Raw genomic sequence first — 19,591 nt, 5'->3', positions numbered from 1 at the left:
TTTCTTTTTCTAAACGAATTTCAGAAAAATATACCACTTAAGGCTTCATTAAGACCCTATAACCACAAACTACATGCCCTATGGTCTCAAAGTCCTTAACAATGTATACCAGGACTTCGAAGAAAAAATATGTACTTATTTGCCAAGTATATGCTCAAGATCCATCACAGTTGATGAACATTACACGTTAACGTCCACCTGATCATATGTTATAACGTTTTAAATTCATTATAACAACTGTTTGAGAGTAGCACATTCCTAGTGTCAAGTTTGACGTAATTTAAACATTGTGGAAAGTTATGTTTGTGGAGTAGAACAGATGCCATTAAGTGTTGGTAATCTACAAAAAAGCTACATTGCTTTGTAGAAATGATGTGTTTTCTTGTCATTCAACAACAAAATTAGCCCGTCTTGATCATAGCTGATAGTTTTGTTGATGGAAAACCATTTAGGGGATCCGAAAATGGTTAAACGGGGATATAACAAAAAGACAACGCAGTCTGTCGAAAATGCTGTGCACAATGTGTAATTGTTATAAGTCGTGGCTTCATCATTTTGTTATTATAAAGCGATTAAAGTTATGGCTTTAACAGACATAAATAACGATGACAAAAGTTACAAAACAACCATTTACTTTTAAAATATCTATAAATAAGTATCGATTTTTTACGGATTAGAGTGCCAGGTTAATAATTATACATTATACAGAAAACAAATATCCATTTATAACAAAGATTCCATTTCCATTTTGCGGGGACCGGCTTCCTAGATCTTCTCATATTTTGCTATCAATACTTCTGTTGATTTCAACAATTCTAAGGTTAAAAATTGTAAATAAAAATCACGCGCTATCTGGGGAATGACTTAATCGAGAAATTAATTATATGGTTACCTGTCGGTTGCATATTGAATACAATATCATTTTAACGTTTTAATACGAAGACTCACTGTGGTCATGGAAAAAAAAATAACCGTTTTTGCGTCAAATAAAGTTGGTTGCAACTTATAGCACAATTTTATTTTACTCGTCAAAAAAGATTGGGCGCAAACGCACTGAACGCATACCTTCCTTTCTGGCTACGGGTATGAAACGGACCTTGTCCCCCCTCTCTGGCTACGGGTATGAAACGGACCTTGAACCTTACATTTTATCTCAAACAAGGATTCCGAGGCATAGTACAACACACAACAGTCAAACACATGCTTTTAAAGGCAGTATACAAATTATGGGAGTAAGACTCGTGACTATACTGCGGGCGTATATGGATAATGTTCACAGCTTCAAACTGCACATAAGCGCCCTTCCTGTCGAAACGTTAGGTCCCATAGAAAGTCATATGAAAGTCCACTGGTGCTTTTATAATATTCATGTTCAGCGAAATTAGATTCTTTATTGTATGCAACGGTTATACCAGCGAACCATGAGCAGGTAAAATTCAATGCCACATCCGTTGCAAATACTGTTATTTTTACATTTTCATACCAGCTGTACCCGCTAGCCTTCGGTTTAAATGTAGAAAATAAACTCTACTTACTCTGTGTTGATCATATTGCTTTATTCTTAAAATTGTTCAAGCAAATTAATTAGTGATAAAGAAAGTAAAAATCAGTCATTCATGATACGTTTATTTCGTGTTAATGTATGTTGATTTTGTTGAAATATGTCGGTATCTTGAGCAGTCATCTAAACATCGAGCTCGTACCGTGTATCGAGACGCCACGGCTGCTGTTAATTTCGGCAAAATATCTCCTAACATCTATACCACTAAAACTTCCTTTTTGATAATAGCAAATCGTAATTGGTTACAAAAGTTTCAAAACACTCGAAACCTGATTCCTATGTAAGATTAAAAAATATTTCGACGTAATCAAGATCTGTACAAGACTCTGAAATATACAAAACAACATGTTAGTCACTTACCTTTGGTCACGTGATTCAGTAGCTTTTGCAAATCACCACCCCGAATCCGCATTTCAATACAACGATTGGATAAGAATAAGGCGTGATCAAAATATGTACCAGCGTCTGAAGTATACGAAATAACGCGATTGGATTAGAATAAGGCGTAATCAAAATATGTACCAGTGTCTGAAGTATACGAAATAACGTGCTCGTCAATGACTGACTCGTTCTTGTTCAGTGTATGTTTTCCAGATTAGTATAAATTACCCGTTGCTGCAAGGTAAATTCAATCCGTTTTGGTGAAGTTTCAATCTAAAGATGAAGCTACTCCTCCTAGGATCTTTGACAGTGTTGCTGGTCTGGTCATCCTTGGCCTTACCAACAGGTATGTGCCTTTGTTTGTCTTTTTTGTTAATTAACTAATTATATATATATATATATATATATATATATATATATATATATATATATATATATATATATATATTTATTTATTTATTTTATATTTATTTATCTTGTGCAAAAGGATATAGGGCATGATCAATACACAAGTTCATTTTTGTTGTTGATTTGCATAGGGACATTTCGACATTATTAATAGAAAGATAAAAGCGGAATACTCCCCATGTATCAAAAATATTTACTTTGAGCCATTATATATGTGTGAATTTGTAAACAAATTATATCAATTTTATTTGAGTAGTTTGAATTATGTTTACACATATTAATAAATTAATATTAACCAGAGCTATATATGTAGTTTAATCCATTTATGCATCGCGTCTACAAAAAAGGCCTTGGCAAACAGCGGATACCCAGATGAGACGCCGTATGATGCGGCGTCTCATCAGGGTTCGCGCTGTTTGTTTAAAGGAATTTCTGTGACAAATATTCTAAATATAAAAATAAATGCACTAGACATCCCTATTTTGGAAATAAATTGATCCAATCAAGAAAGATGGGAGAGTCCACTAGACATAAATGGGTTAAATGAAACGCGTCTCTGTGCAGCATGTTGTGTAAATTAAGCTATTCGGAAAAGTGCATCGCCAAACAACATTTAGTATTCTTTACCAAGATATCTTCGGTTGTTATTGCTAAAAGAACACACTGTTTTCATAATAACATAGTTATATTGAAATTGACTGTATTGTTTGTGAAGTTTATAAAAATCTTTGAAAACGAGAATAAACAAAATCTATCGCGCATATTCAACTGTCCCGGAGAATCATTTATTAGCAATGAATGAGAGAGTGTTCTGACTTTAATATAATAATAACAACATACGTATACGCTGTTTATAAATAAGTACAATGTTGATATAAATATAATATTGTATGTTCTAGTGTTATCTCTAGTGTTGAACAACTGACAAATAAAACAAACTACATGGACCTTATATTCAGAATGGAAGCAGGATTTAAAATGTTGTCCCTGTAACAAAGGTTAGCAATTATTCGGACGACCTCTTAGCTATATTAACTGGAACATTGGTTTTCCTATTCGGATTGTTGAACGCTGTGTGAAGATTGTGTTTCAATAAACAATTCATATGTGTTGTTTTCTTAGGGGCTGTGATTAGTTTTTCATATTAATGTTGTCTACCGTAGCAGACTAGCGAGCATTAAGAAACTGTTAATTCTAATCCAAAAAGGCATGAGAATGAGATTCACAGAATTTTTTATAAATTATAAATTATACTATTATTATACTAATCAATGTTTTGTATTTGTGGGAGGAATATGTTTATATGTAGAAAGTATGTGTTAACACAAATAAAACAAATGTTATAGCTTTTTTTAAAGAGGGGACAGCGAAGGAGTGATATTACATTTTTGTACAAAAACCAAGCATAAAAAATTATTAAATCATTTTCATTATAGAAATCATATTCAATACAGGATGATCTTATGAAAATAACTTTGAAACACTTGCAGGCCAATCCTCGAAGGCTGTTTTAAAGCTTAACATATTTTTAGCAAATTATCCAGCGATTGCAATACATACCAAATCAGAGTGGTTTGTTCAGCTTCTTTTACCAATTTTAAATTATAGGTAAAAATCTTTGGCTTAAATTAGTCAGTAGCAATTAAAAGAGTCCACTTTTTTTCAAAACAAAAAAACTACTACTTAATTCAAACATACTTATGGTGTATATATGGAACTTGCAAAACACTCCTTGACAACTAAAATAGGCATTCATGTAATACGGTATTGGCTTAACATGTATTTAGTAAGAAGATCACAATAATGTTAACTACATGTATATTCACATGTGTGAGTTTCAATAAATAAACCAAACACACATTTTTGCAGGTTTAGTGTACATTATGCATGGCCAAAGCAAGGTGTAGGCGGTGAAAAGTGTTATTTTTTATTTTTGGTAAAGTCTAGCTAAAATATACATTTATCCAAAATTAGATGTCAGAACATTATAATTCGTTAAGAGCAATAAGTAACAATCAGTTTTGTAAAGATGAAGTGAAACTTTACTTTAAACATGTCAGTATAAATAAGTTAAAGTGATAGTATGCGCATCTAACAGTATATGCTATGTTTATAGGTGTCAATCGCAACCGTTGTTTATTTTTTGGTGTTTTCACTACATATACACTTATATTTGTTAATGCAGCATCAACATACTAAAACAATATCCAGGAAAGAGAAAAATAATGCATTTGAATATCAACCGTACTTTCGTTTTGACAACTGACGACAGAAATGATTCGATGTACGATGTGAATCTAAATTTAGTTTAAGTGCAGATTCGTTCATACGACACACGAACACTAACTCCGATCCTAATAAAAAGACAGTTCCGCTCGAATAAGAGGACTGTACAGTCATGAAAAATATCGAATATAATATATTTTTTTTAACAACTGGTATCAAGATGATTTTCAGATAATTGGTCAGTTACCACATTTTAACTACTCTTTTGACCTTTTAATTCTTTTCAGCTCAATTCAACAGTGAAAAATACCATAATATCACTTTAAGATTTGATCTTTGTAGATTAAAGGTTTCATCTCATAGATTAGAAATTTAATCAGGTAGATAGCATAAACCTTAATCTATACCTTTTCAAGAAGTAAAATGTCCGACAGGATGAAGAGCATTTTTATTAGAATGGTCTTTATATGATGATATCAGAAAATTTTATATAAATAAATATTACTGCAAAAGACCAAACATCATTGAGGTTATTGAATAAATGCATTCTGATAATTCAAGTAACAACAGAATTCAAACCAACAGAACGTTAGCCATTGTTGTACATACAACCTTAAGTGAAAGAAACATGTATAAAACGTATTATGATTAAGTGTTTATAATTTATTACTTATACTTGTCTTCTCGCTTTTTTGTTTATTCGTCTTTGTTGTTTTAAGTTATCGTTATAATATTTTTAATAGATTATAAATGCTGTAATCCAAGATCTTTTCGCGTATTGATACTTTATTGAACAACTTATGAAATTCAATACTGATATCATTTCGTGACTGAATATATGTTACTATGTGTTGTGTTGAACATGTATACTGATGGACTGATTGTAAATTAAAGTAACCTGATATATTAATGCATACCAGTGACCTTTACGTAAATTGGTCGTCAGTTTACGTAAATATCGTTCGTATCTCATCAGCTGATTACAAGTTACTTTATTTTTATTGTTGCCATAACTACTTCTAAGAAAACATGTCGAAATAAATAATATGCAATTAGCCAGAAAACAATTAGTACACACTGTTTATGTGAAAAAAACGTTTTAATAGTGTATTATTCACATTTTGACACTATAATTTTTTTTCGTAGAATCATAAATTGTAAAATATTATTGAATAATTATCTATTTAATTAAGTTTTCGCACTTTGGAAAATAATGAAACAGACATGGCAATGCTTTATTTCAAGAACAGAGAATTTATTGGATTGTTTCAGTAAAATCGGTACAACGATAACCACTGTTAGCAATGTTAACACTCCGAGCATAATTTCGTACCTCTCGGTAACCCTAACAACGCTAAACAACGGATAAGCAAACATATAAATACGTTCTTGTCCATTACAGATGATGAGATTGACCAAGAAATTGACCAAGAGATTTTAGATGCCGCTGCTCGTGCAACGAACGAGGTGAAGTAGAGATAGGTCTTTAAACTACACGGTTGAGTGCTTAATGAAGTACAGTGATATTATACACACACACACACACGCACGCACGCACGCACGCACGCACACACACACACACACACACGCACGCACGCACGCACGCACGCACGCACGCACGCACGCACGCACACACACACACACACACACACACACACACACACACACACACACACACACACACACACACACACACACACACACACACACACACACACACACACACACACACACACACACACACACACACACACACACACACACACACACACACACACACACACACACACACACACCCTCACACACACACACAAACACACACACGCACGCACGCACGCACGCACACACACACACACACACACCTACTTGTAAAACCTTCCAACCGGGGAAATGTGTTCTTAACCTACCAACCGGGGACCACCATTTCCACATGTTCTAGAAAGCTGAAAGTGATAAAGAACAGACAAGTTTCGAACCTAAAATACGATTTTGACATAAAAATTATGATAAATAGGGTAATAAATCAAAGAAAATTTTACATGCACACCGGGGAATTATGTGCGTACCAAATGAGGAACTGCGATGTGTGCCAACTGGGGAACGGTGTATACCAACAGGGGTACTAAGTGCGTACCAACTGTGGAACTTCAATGTGTACCAACAGGGGAATGGTGTATACCAACAGGGGAACTTAGTGCGTTCCAACTGTGGCACTTCAATGTGTTCTAACTGGGGAACGGTGTATACCAACAGGGGTACTATGTGCGTACCAACCGTGGAACTTTAATGTGTGCCAACAGGGGAATTGTGTTAACCAAGAGAGGAACTTAAGCGCGCTATTACCGTGGAACTTCAATAATGTCTAACGGGAAATTTGCGTTTACCAACAGGGGTAATTGTGTGTAATCATGGTACCGTTGTTAATAGGACAATGGCGTGCACGTTCATGGATAATATTTAAGTTAGTACACAAATTGAAAAGAATATGTATGAAACAATATTTAAATTAAATATGTTTATCATATGACCTTATATAAGTTATACAAAAATGCCTTATTTGATTGACTCAAATATTATTCACATCAAAATAAGCATAAGAGACAAAACGCAAATCAAACAATACATTTATGACTTCATTAGCTATAAGCCGACTACAAGCATGCAAGTGCTGCATTATACTATAACAATCATGGTGCAATTAATCAACAAATGAATACAATTCGTTCTTAAAACTAAAAAATAATGTTATTTTTTTCAGGCCACGCTATTTGTCAAACCGAATGAAGGAGAGGGGAAGCCGGCTTATTTGTTTAATTCCTTTTTTCCATCAGAAAAAAGCATTCACGATTGTCACGTACTATGAAGTTTTTTATCCTAAAAGTAGAACTGCCTATATGCATGTAGATTGAGTAGGGTAAATTTACTTTTTCCTTACTCTGACATTATAAAATAACTCATGCATTTAATCCCCTGAAACAGGTAAACATCAGAAAATTCATTCACACGCATGGCAACTTCCGCTTCACTTAAATTGTCTCTTAAATACATTTATTGCATTTTCAAAAATAATAAAATCTGTAACTTTAAACAACCATGAACGTTTTACAACGAATGTGGCGAGGCACTACAAAACACTACTAATTAAATATGAACCAAAGCAAACACTTATCAAACACGTAGTTTAATATTATTTTAAATCACTTACATTATAGTATATAAACTTACTGGGAGTGCACATGTGGATCAATTGTTAGACCCTTGTTGGTGCAAACTTAAAAATAATATGTACCAACAGGAAAATTATAACAGTGTGACTCAATTCTGAATATACAGCACCAAATCGAACAAGATCAATTTCGCATACATGTCAAAACACTTAATTACATTCCAGATGGCAGATAACATGGTTAACATAATGATTAATCACTTAAAACAACCGACATTATAGCATCATATCGCAAAGTGTATAAACATGATTAGTTATTAGCTTTGTGCATGCATTTACATATCACATATAAATATATGTTTCAAATATGTTTTGTTCTAGGTAATCTACAGCTTGTTCAAGTGTGTGTATATGAAGAGTTTTCGAAAACAACAAGTAAATAGCTTGTGTTAGAATGCATAAAAGAGGTCAGTCGCAAACGCGATAAATTGTTTTAACAATATCTTAGTCTGGGAAATGGGTATGTTAATTGATCTTTAACCATAAATGAGACAAAAACATAACTAAATCTGGCATCTTAGTAATTTTCATCGTCGTTGAATTATAAACTTCAAGTAAAAACATGGGAAAAAATGCATAACTCCTCGTGAATTTTTGTAGATCAAGCAATTTTGATATGAAAAACATATAAAAAATACCAATTATATACACAAAGCAAATATGTGAATTGATAGCTAATGTGAATATCAACACGCAAAACAAATGTGTAGGAAATTATTGTAATATTTTACAACTATTTAATCAATTCTAGTGCGATATTTACGCAATAATTTACATTTTGGTAAATTTTTACTTTAAAATAACTATTAAGTACTCAACTGCAAGTCAGACACCTGTCATTCAAAACAAATTTTGTAAAATTGAAAAAATATTCATTTGTATTCTTCATATTGTAGCAGTAGTTTAGCAGTAGTTTTTTATGTTATTTACATTTATCTTATTACATCTAAAAGTGTTTGTTTGTTATGCATGAACAAAATGTTTGTTTCCATTTATCCGACTGAATTTTTTTGTGCCTTCTCTGAACGTTTAGCCTTCTAGATTGATTTGTTATCATGTTTGCTATATTCATTCATATTCACCAAGTTTAGGGTAAAAAATAACTTGTATAGTGAGTGACTCGTAGAAACTCGTAATAGAAAGTACAAAGAAACACTCTTTGGCCGAACTATATACCAATCCTAATTTGTTCGGCGATATGATTATTAACAAATATCGTTTTTGACTGAACCGTATTAATAAAACATTCAAATACAATAAGCACACATATATCTTTTTCGAAAAGGGTATATAGAACAAGAAAACACAAAAAAAAGTGGCAACTTCATCCTTTAACGTATTCTCCTAAACGTGCATTATATGTGTAATATTTTTTTAAGTTAAAAGTCCCCGTCGCTTTTTTGTTTCAATTAAATTTCTGCAAAAGTCTTTGACATTTTTCCAACTTCTGTTGTGAAGGTCATTCTCACTTTCAATACATGCAAGTATTTCTTTTTTCCCTGGTAATTTACCCATAATCAAAAAACGATCAGTGTCTGTGAACAGCTCCTTTTTCGTTTTCACTCCATTGCTTTTTGGCTGCTTGTTTTGTTCTCCTGGTATTGGAAGTACCCTTTTCTGTACATGGATAATCAAACACCATATGACGTCGCTAACTGCCATGTGTAAGATATTCATATTAAATATATATACTTCAGTACAATTTTTCATAGCAAATTTCGACAAAAGCGTCCAGGTACTTACGGCACCTGATAATGACATCGATGTCACACGACAAATTTGGAAACATTATTTTGCCTTATGAATCAAACAATTACTTTTTTAAAGATTGGCTGAATACACCGACGTAGCATGTCATAACATATACCAGGTTGTTCCAAACATGTTATCAAAGTTCGAAAAAGTATACAATGAATATTTTTTACAGATACTAATAAGACAAAACGTATGCACGGTTAAATGAAAGGTATTGTACTTCTCTGGACAAATGTGTTGGAAGGAAAAAGAACTGGTGAACGGACTGTGGTTCACGGTAAATCCTGTATGTATTGTGCGGTGGTGGGTATAAAATGAACTATCTTTTCTTACCCATGTCAGAATGTATCGTATAGTAAACTATCGAGTAGACGCTATTGTTTTTTTGTCGTTAAGATAAAATATCAACCAATGTCCATATGTAACACGCAAGTTAAATTTCCTAATGTCTCAGAGTTTTATACACAGTAATTGGCAGCGTATAAGTCTAATACTGAAAATTAAAATTAATGATATTACACTTCTTGGATAAGCGATAATTAACGTTTTTTGTGATTATGATGAAGTCGATGTTTATAGACTACAGTGGTTAATACACATGCTCACCAGTTTCATTGACAGGTGTAAATTCTAAATTCTTTGTGTATATGAAGATTTTGAAAGACAAGTAGTTCATAGTCACTACAACTGGTAAACAATATTTTATTCTTTTAAAATTCGCGTAACCCATTTACCAATTAGCATCACCCGGAATAAATATTGGCACAATATAATTTAAGGCAAAATTACGCCCATTTCACTGAAGACTAAACCAAACCAGAAAATACCCCTTAGTAGCTTCGACATAGTGAAATATTACAAACCGTCTCATCGCTTTCTTCCGTGTGTACGGATGTTGTTTGTCCTGGTTCCTGGCTGTCAATAGATCTAGTAGTCAGTGTGTTGCCTATTCAAAAAAAAAAAAAAAATGGTATAACACATAATTTAGTCAGAGTTAAAAAGTTTGTTATTCATGAAACCATTTAGTTCAACGCATTTGTATTAATGCATGTGTAGTAATAACAAATCACTGTGAAACATACCCATTTTTTGCTCCGTGCATTTCTGACAATTCAAATAACAAATACACATTATCAGACAGACCGCATTAAAGTAGAGCTTGACGACGTTCAATGATTAAACATTTTAATTTACGGCAAAAAGATATTTGAATATCTGTATTTAAAATGAATAACTCATGAATGAACATGAATGTAATCATAAAACTGATTGGCTATATTTATAAGAATAATAATTCAAAAGACATTTAAAGCTAATTTAAAATGGGATAAAAATCAGTGATAAATCCATCACAGATGACATCTTTACAATAGAATGTACCTTTCTCCATGGAAGTGTTGGTACTCCATAATCATATCGGAGTTCCTCGCCAATTGCAATGTCTCTGTCGGCGAAAGTGCATAGATGGGGAGTTTGGTTGACTTCAACTATTTTCATTACACATTTTTGTTTTGCGTCTCCATTTTCGGCATCATTTATCATTCGACCCTCATGAAATATATTGTTGGTAGCGTCAATGCTGAATAAGACATTTAAATAAACACTTCTGGTGCTTTAAACTAAAATAACTCGCATGCCATTTTTAATTATTATGGTGAAAAAACTAAAGATAATTCTTCTTCTAATGGCGTGATTTAAACGTTTGATGTGCAAAGTAAAGATAATTTGTAGTTACCAGCAAGATTTGTCTCTGTATTTAAAAAAGTAAATGAAGCTGCCTTAACCCCCCCTTTTCATACTCCTTTTCTAATTGCCGTGCATGTTTTACTCGTGTTATCAGAGCCCCTTTGTATTCGAGAAGAAAGTCTCCTTTTTTAAAAGGCTCAGTGGCCAAGACTCCTTCGTCTGAAATATTTATATTTTTAGACAATTTATATTAATAATCATTTTGGTCATATAATTGAAGGCTAGATATAGGCGCCAATAGTGTTTTATTCATAAATAATCAATAAATCTTTATGCTACTTCCATACTTCTTCCCAGTATTAAGTAACCCAATAGTCCATGTTTGTTTTCTTCTTTTTAATGGAAAGGGGCTACGATGTTCTTTTATAATTTCTAAACGACTTTAAACATAACCATATACAAAAATATTTGTACCTATGACATCATTGACGGTTTTTACTTCAAAACCTGGTGGATCAACGTAATTCTAACAGTACGTTCTTGCGAAATCAAGGGTACTTGGACCCTTTTGGCTACTAAATGTAAAAATGGAAATGTCGATGAGAAAAACAACAAGAGCTGTCAGAAGACAGCGCGCTCGACTATTCAAGTGCTTGACAGTATAAAGTAAGCCACCATGGGGAAATTGTTCATATTCAATAAGGTCAAGGTACTATAGTCATATTCTAACTGGAAGAGGACCATAATTGAAACATATTGATCCAATGTCAATGTCATATAACTTGTGAATATGTTACTATGTCGTTATAAATAAGCTTAAACCAAACATATTGATCGCTTATGTTTTAAAGAAGTGGTACATTATAGACGATTTTGAGTTCAGGTTTCCACAAAACATATGTATTGAACATTTGTAAAGACATAAAACAAACTAATAAGATTGTATTTCAAGGTTGATAGCAATAGCTTGGGTCGGGTGGTTAGACGGTCTTAAGAAAAAAAAATGCTTTTTTTTAACATGTTAAAAAAAATAAGGACAACAAAAACATTTTTTTTTTTGGGGGGGGGGGGGTAAGTGTTGTTTTGTCAAAGTATGAATCAAATCTGATCCTAAATAAAGAAGTTATGGCAATTTAATCAAAATTTATTAATTTGACTTTCAGATTCAAGGTCAAAGGTCAAGGTAAAATTCAACTTGCCAGGTGCAGTACCCTCATGATAGTAAGAAAGTATTTGAAGTTTGAAAGCAATAGCCTTGATACTTTAGAAGTAAAGTCGATGTAAACACAAAATTTAACAAAATAGTCAAAGTTTCTAAGTGGGAAAAGGGCCATAATTCATACAAAATGCTTGTTACAGTTGTCTGCTCTTGTTTATAGATTGGGGTCATGTTGGTCAAGAAGTATGCAAAATATGAAAGCAGCATGTCAAGGAACAATTAAAATATTTGAGGTGGTACGCAAACTTTAACAAAGAATTATTAATAATATGCATATTCTAAGTGGAAAAGGGGGCCATAATTCTTACAAAATGTTGTTTACAGTAGTCTGCTCTTGTTTATAGATTGGGGTCATGTTGGTAAAGAAGTATGCAAATTATGAAAGCAATATGTCAAGGGACAAAAAAAATATTAAGGTAGTACGCAAACTTTAACATAGAATAACCAATAATATGCATATTCTAAGTGAAAAAGGGGCCATACTTCTTACAAAATGTTTTTTACAGTTGTCTGCTCTTGTTTATAGATTGGGGTCATGTTGGTTAAGAAGTATGCAAAATATGAAACCTTATGTCAAGGGGCAAAGAAAATATTTTAGGTGGTACGCAAACTTTAATAAAGATTTATCAATAATATGCATTATCTAAGTGGAAAAGGGGCCATAATTCTTACAAAATGCTTGTTACAGTTGTCTGCTCTTGGTTATCGATTGGGGTTATGTTGGTAAAGAAGTATGCAAAATATAAAAGCAATATGTCAAGGGACATATAAAGTATTTGCGATGGTACGTAAACTTTAACAAAGATTTATCAATAATATGCATATTTTAAGTGGAAAAAGGGGCATAATTCTTACAAAATGCTTGTTACAGTTGTCTGCTCTTGTTTATAGATTGGGGTCATGTTGGTAAAGAAGTATGCTAAATATAAAAGCAATATTAACATTCCAACGCTCACGCTAACGCCGACGCCGGGGTGAGTAGGATAGCTCTAATATATATATACATATATATATATATATATATATATATATATATATATATATATATATATATATATATATATATATATATATATATATATATATATATATATATATATATATATATATATATATATATATATATATATATATATATATAACTAACGAAAAACTGCCTAGAGCTCTACTTTGTTTAACGTATATTTATAAAATATATTCGTGAAATATGTACCGTAAAACAAGCTTTGTAATCAATTGATATTTATATAAATCGATCTTTAGAATTCGTCTTCCAGTATTACTTTAACGTTTACATAAAAACGCTTTTTAATAGTAATTGTAAGTTGAAAACATAATTAAAAAACTTACCTTAGTTTAATGCGTTTGTTCGCTCGAAACTCCATTTTTCCAACTTACTTTCACTAAATGATATAAATACCGAGTGTATGATTTTTAAACAGCGCAACCGGGGAACTGTTATATGCCTGGATACACACTCGATTGTAATTTGGTCAAGATTTGTGTATATTTTGTGCATGCCACAAACCCGCTAATCGGGGAAGGCGTTGGATTTCTAATTTAAATTGACAGTTTGGTATTTTATACACGTAGATTAGAGATTTGCGCCTAAAACCAACCGGGGAATTCCCCGGTTGGTAGGTGTTCCCCGGTTTGTTGGTGTGTATTCATACGATTTTCCCCGGTTGGTAGGTTTTACAAACTCACACCCTCACACACACACACACACACACATATATATATATATATCGTAATAATTGTCAGATTGTGTTAATAGTGTGCACATCCTTTCAGCTTTCAAAATTTAGATAAAGATGAACTTTCACCTTCATTAGCATATACACATTATTTGTAGGTTTAAAATTTTAAATAGTAATGATGTATGAACTGGAAAGCAATTAATTGGTCAATAATAAGCTTTAAGTAGAGTTTTTCAATCAAAGAGTGATCGATTCCATTTCACACTCAAAAGTGGGTGTCGTGATCGATTAAGCTTCCAGCTCATTGCAGCTACTTATTAACATTTGAATTAGTATTTTAAACGTTTTAAAGGACCTTATACCTGGAGATCTGATAATTCCTGTCTTTTTTCTACAACTACAGGATGATGGGAAATCCGACGATGAGAAAGACGTAATTGAATGTTTGAAAGCATGTGCTGAAGAGGGCGAGTCACAGGAATATTGTATGGCGGCCTGTTTGGATGATGAAGATGACGGCTTGGGGTAAGTAACCAGCATTTCTTTCGAACTTAAATATGAACGTTTTCGAGCTATTTGTGAGAACAACCACTTTTTGACGTTTATAAAGTTTGTAATGTAGAAACTTTTGTTTGTTTCATCATCTCCAATCATCGACAGTTGTCGAGATTTGTCATGTTATTGTTAGTATAATTTACCATTATTATGATAATTATGATGATTATGACTATTATGATTATTAAAATTGTTATAATAATAATAATTATGATGATTATTATTATTATTAGTAGTAGTAGTAGTAGTTTTTTATGCTTGTTGAGTCGTGGGTAATTTTCATTTAGTTGTAAAATCACAAATATCTTTAAATAAAGACTATAAATCATTATAAACATAATTATTAACCTTTGGTCTGTATATTCGTTTTTTCAAATGTTAATTGTCTGTAATAATAATAAATACTCGATTGTGTTGATGGTGTCAAACTGCCATCTTGAAAATAGGTTTCTTGTTGAGCAATGCATTCTTAATGGCTATTCCAATTTCAAGATTTGCATACTATAAATTGCATTAAAACTGACTTTGCAGAGAAGTTTAATTTCTTTTGAAAAAATGTCAACAGACGATGTAGTATGGAAAATACTCATAAATAAACGCTTTTCTGTTATTAATAAACACTATATGAAAAAATTTAAAAAGAGGAAATAGTTGATCAGAGCTCTGATGAATAACAATATTGACCTGTTTTCGTCGCATTCTTGATCATCAGAACGATAGTGACCATGTCAAAACTTTTTTCCGTAACGACTACATAATGTGGGGACGTTCTATCACGTTATTTCACGCGATATCTATTACCACGACTCAAAGAGAACCCACGACTCAACAAGAAACTACCACACTGACTGCAACAAGTTAAATTAGTCTGTTAATGTGTCAGTTATTTATATTTTAATGAACATCTTTGTTTACCCTAGACAACGGACAATTGAGAAACAACGCAAACGAGGGTGGTTGTTCAGAAGATGGCCACGTATACCATTGCCACGTATCCCATTGCCACGTATCCCAGTACCATGGCCACGTATACCAGTACCATGACCACGTATACCAGTGTTTAAAAAAAATACCATTGCTCGTGCAGCCCGTCGCTAGTCAGATCGCTAGACAGAAAACACGCTGTACGACCAAATTGAAGCAAGAAAAAATGATTTACGAATGTCAAGATTAACTGAGTGTATTAATATTTTAGGACTTGTAAACCCAAATATGTCAAGAATTAAAATAACGAGGAAAATACCATCAACATTTTTGAATTACACTGTCTTACTATGCATTTGTTCTAAAATTCTAATAAAAAAGATGTACGGTATAATCGACTGCAAGTTTATTTTTTCTGGGCGCATTTATCTATAAGTTGACACAGTTACATAATCATAAGGTCACTCGAGTTTAAAACATCATTGACGTGTACATATCTTGTAAAAACGGATGTATAGTTGTATTAACACCTAAACCTCTTATCTCACTAAATGTGTGTTTTAATCAAACTTAATGTTCTATGTTTGCCAAAAAAAAAATTACAACAATTAAAGTCATACGACACCATTTCGACCTTGAATATATTAAGTACTTGGTTTATATCTAAAAACGCCATTCGAACAGCCCAAATAGCTCGAATTACGTTGAAAAGTTGAAAAGGAACACTATACAAAAAGTTGAAAAGGAACACTATACAAACTCATTTCAAAACGTATGTTACGTTTGAAATGCACTTACACGTTTAATCGATAAGCTACAGTTAACATGCGTTGTCAACATTGTTCTACTTGGAACTACATTTGAAAAAGGACGATACTGTATTATGTGTGCTTATTAAAAATGAACATTTCAAACATAGCGTAATTCCAACATTATCAGCTGGTGAATTTAAGTCTAACAAAGAAAGACCACTCTTTTGATGCGTCTATCCTGATAACATCGGTCTTCTATTTTTTGAACACATTTCCATAAAATATACTCCGCACTTAGTACTTAATTCCCTTTGGTCTTCCCTCATAAATTTTATCTAAGAAATGAGAAAACCTTTTTGAGCAATTAATGCATTTATTATTTAAGAGAAGCGTCATTCATAGGCACTGTTTTAAAAGCCTGTTTTGACCGCAATAATTTATTTGTAAACGTAAAAAATATTAAACCACGAAATGCTTAATTTAAAACCATGGACATCAACAGTCCATACTAATGTTATACATCATGGACCTTTTGACAGCATAAACCACCGTAGTGTTGTTAACAACATTAAATATTTTACCACAATTCTTCATCCCGGACATGTCAGCCATATCAATGGCTATGTTCAAATGCAAATTACTCAGGAATAAGTGCATGACTTCGCGAACAAATGAGTCGCATTCTGAGAAAACTGGGCATAATGCATGTGCGTTAAGTGTCGTCCCGGATTAGCATGTGCAGTCCGCACAGGCTAATCAGGGACGACACTTTCCGCTTTTATGACATATTTCGTTTAAATGAAGTCTCTTCTTAGCAAAAATCCAATTTAGGCGGAAAGTGTCGTCCCTGATTAGCCTGTGCAGACTGCACATGCTTATCTGGGACGACACTTTACGAACATGCATTATGCCTAGTTTTCTCAGAACAAGGATCAAATAATTCTATGCACATATTTAAAGTCTCCATTGAATCGCTTAAGATATTGAGGCTAGTTCGCTCCACACATTTATAATTATATGCGCACAGACCGACGGAAGGACAGAGTGACTCAATATGACCTCTCTGCAACTGTGTTTGCATGCACGGTTTTAATAACAGTAAATTCCCTATTAAATTTAATGAAACAGTCCACACCTGTAAAATAATTAAGATTCCCTATTTTACCTAAACACATATATTCAAATCTACAGCATCGGGTCAATGCTGACAATTTTATTTTTAATTTATGTGTACGGAACGAACCGACACGTAGAACAGATAATTATTTTCAAATACTTTAGTTATGCTCCCTTTCATTGTTGTTTTCATTACATCTGCGATACTATAAAGTTAATCCCTGTGTAAATGTTCAAGCACTGTGTCATTTTAGAGCTCCGCCCGAAGGCAATCTCTAAAATATTCTGAAACTCCTTTTTTAACATCAACATATAGAAAGAACGTTACATGATATATATGATATACAACAGATATTAAAACAGCAGGACAATGATTTCAAAATGTAACAGGACATATGGCAAAACAAACAATAGCAACAACTAACACAGTTCGTAGCTGATAATGCGAGTAATATATATCATGTGGCAATTGGAAGACGGTTTTACCATTCAATGGTTGTTTTTGTAATTTGTTTGTCTTGCTGTGGCCAAAGACTTATGAACATCATTAAAGGACCTGTGGCCGCTGGAGTTTTGCTACGCTTAAACGTCATACTCAGCAATATAAGAAATGATAACAAATATGCATTAAACGTTTATCTTAATGCAACCAAACATATCCTGATAAATAAATAACAGCCAAAAACAGCAAAGATGTTGTTCTTAGTTTTTTATTTAGCCGAACATAAATCGAGATTTGCAATAAGTTTAAAATAGAGAGAGGGAAAACCATGAGCCAGTGAATGAGCACAGACAGAACAATGAACGGAAAACAAACGAAAAGAAACTTAATGCAACCTTTTCATTGGTCAGGGGCGAGCAACACAAAGATGTTGTTGATTATGATGGTGGTGTTGATGATTATGATACTACAAGTGGGTATTTTAACACCCATACATTTTATTGATAGTGGTAAAAGCGGTAGAAGTCCTGCGTGGCCGAATGGTTGCGTTGTTACTCTTTCCCCCGAACGATTTCGGCTACAAATCCCGGTAAATGACAAGTTTGTATAAAACTTTCTACTTGATACTAGTATAAGTAAATTATTTTAGTTTTCTTAATAAACGTTATTTATAGCATCTGTTCAAAATTACGAAAATCTCTGAACATTACAGTATCCTTGAAAATAAACGCTCTTCTTTACATTGAAAATGAGTTTTATCGATATAAAAATTATTCTTTTAATTTGAATTTCTATACCACACAAACTGAAAATATTTTAAGATATTTCTTGTTTTTTGTTACTTAATGACATAGATACAGGAAAAAAATCCAGAATTGCTTTTGCAACTGTAACCGTTTGGTAATCTACTGTAACCGTTTGGTAATCTTCATATCTGGTGCAATGTAACAGTCTGTAGCCCGTATGTAATACGGAAGTGACCTGGACAAAATGGCGAAGGGTGAGCATCGACTTAACATAGAGATTTTTTAATTTCTTTTTCGTGTATACATTGGTTGATTGGGGTTTTTTTAATAATTAAATGCAACAATCAAGATATTGTGTATAGAATGCACTTAGATTTGCAACGCGGTATTGTTTAAATTTGTACTCAATTCATTTTTATTAAGCCGGCTTGATGTTGTGCCACGTCGGCACATGTGTTGTGTCTTTAGTTGGATTGCAACGTGTGTTTAAATAGTGTCAGAATGTGATTGAACAGCAGTTTTAAGATTATTTAATATAAAAGGTTTGTTTTAATATTTGTCATGCAATGAATTGTGCTTTTGCACTAGAATTAAATAATCCAAGACGACCTCTCTTATCAGTTTAAAAATTAAACCTCTTCATTTTAACTGGATTACATTTTAAATACTTACTTCATATTTGAAATGCTCTCAAGGGGAGATCTTAAAAAAGCTTTCACAGCCTGACAGGGTGGGGATCAAACTCTTGACCTGGTCCCTAGCCCTAGGCTGACACCATATCCATACCCACTATTTAATGCTGCAACCAAAACTAAGACTTCGATATCAACACAATGGACATCAATGATAATTTTCTTGCATTTAAGAAAACTGTAATGTTAATATTACTTGTTT

At 32.8% G+C, this 19,591-nt stretch overlaps 3 protein-coding genes across 8 annotated transcripts in view; 2 read left to right on the top strand and 1 right to left on the bottom strand.

The window, feature by feature from the left end:
• LOC127858494 (dolichyl-diphosphooligosaccharide--protein glycosyltransferase subunit 2-like) overlaps window positions 1-19,591 on the top strand; it is a 227,138-nt gene that overhangs the window by 110,978 nt on the left and 96,569 nt on the right. The window contains exon 1 of one of the 2 annotated variants that reach the window (XM_052395682.1): window positions 18,902-18,951. The exons of the other annotated variant lie outside the window; for it this stretch is intronic. Within the exon in view, the coding sequence (XP_052251642.1) occupies window positions 18,942-18,951 (10 nt within the window). The 5' untranslated portion in view covers window positions 18,902-18,941. Of the gene's footprint in view, window positions 1-18,901; window positions 18,952-19,591 lie in introns of those variants that run through there. 2 annotated transcript variants of the gene reach the window in all.
• Window positions 1-19,591, bottom strand: part of LOC127858496 (KICSTOR subunit 2-like) — a 217,081-nt gene that overhangs the window by 166,384 nt on the left and 31,106 nt on the right. The gene's annotated exons all lie outside the window — the stretch shown is intronic.
• LOC127858503 (uncharacterized) lies at window positions 2,102-16,035 on the top strand. Its single transcript, XM_052395700.1, has 4 exons — window positions 2,102-2,288; window positions 5,979-6,043; window positions 14,566-14,687; window positions 15,638-16,035. Exons 1-4 carry the CDS (start codon window positions 2,222-2,224, stop codon window positions 15,759-15,761), a joined length of 378 nt encoding a protein of 125 aa, XP_052251660.1. The 5' UTR covers window positions 2,102-2,221; the 3' UTR covers window positions 15,762-16,035.

Source organism: Dreissena polymorpha, chromosome 14 (genome assembly GCF_020536995.1).
Source record: "Dreissena polymorpha isolate Duluth1 chromosome 14, UMN_Dpol_1.0, whole genome shotgun sequence".
Lineage (NCBI taxonomy): Eukaryota > Metazoa > Mollusca > Bivalvia > Myida > Dreissenidae > Dreissena > Dreissena polymorpha.
Note: the sequence above shows the minus strand (reverse complement) of the source record. Positions and strands in the feature narration are given on the sequence as shown.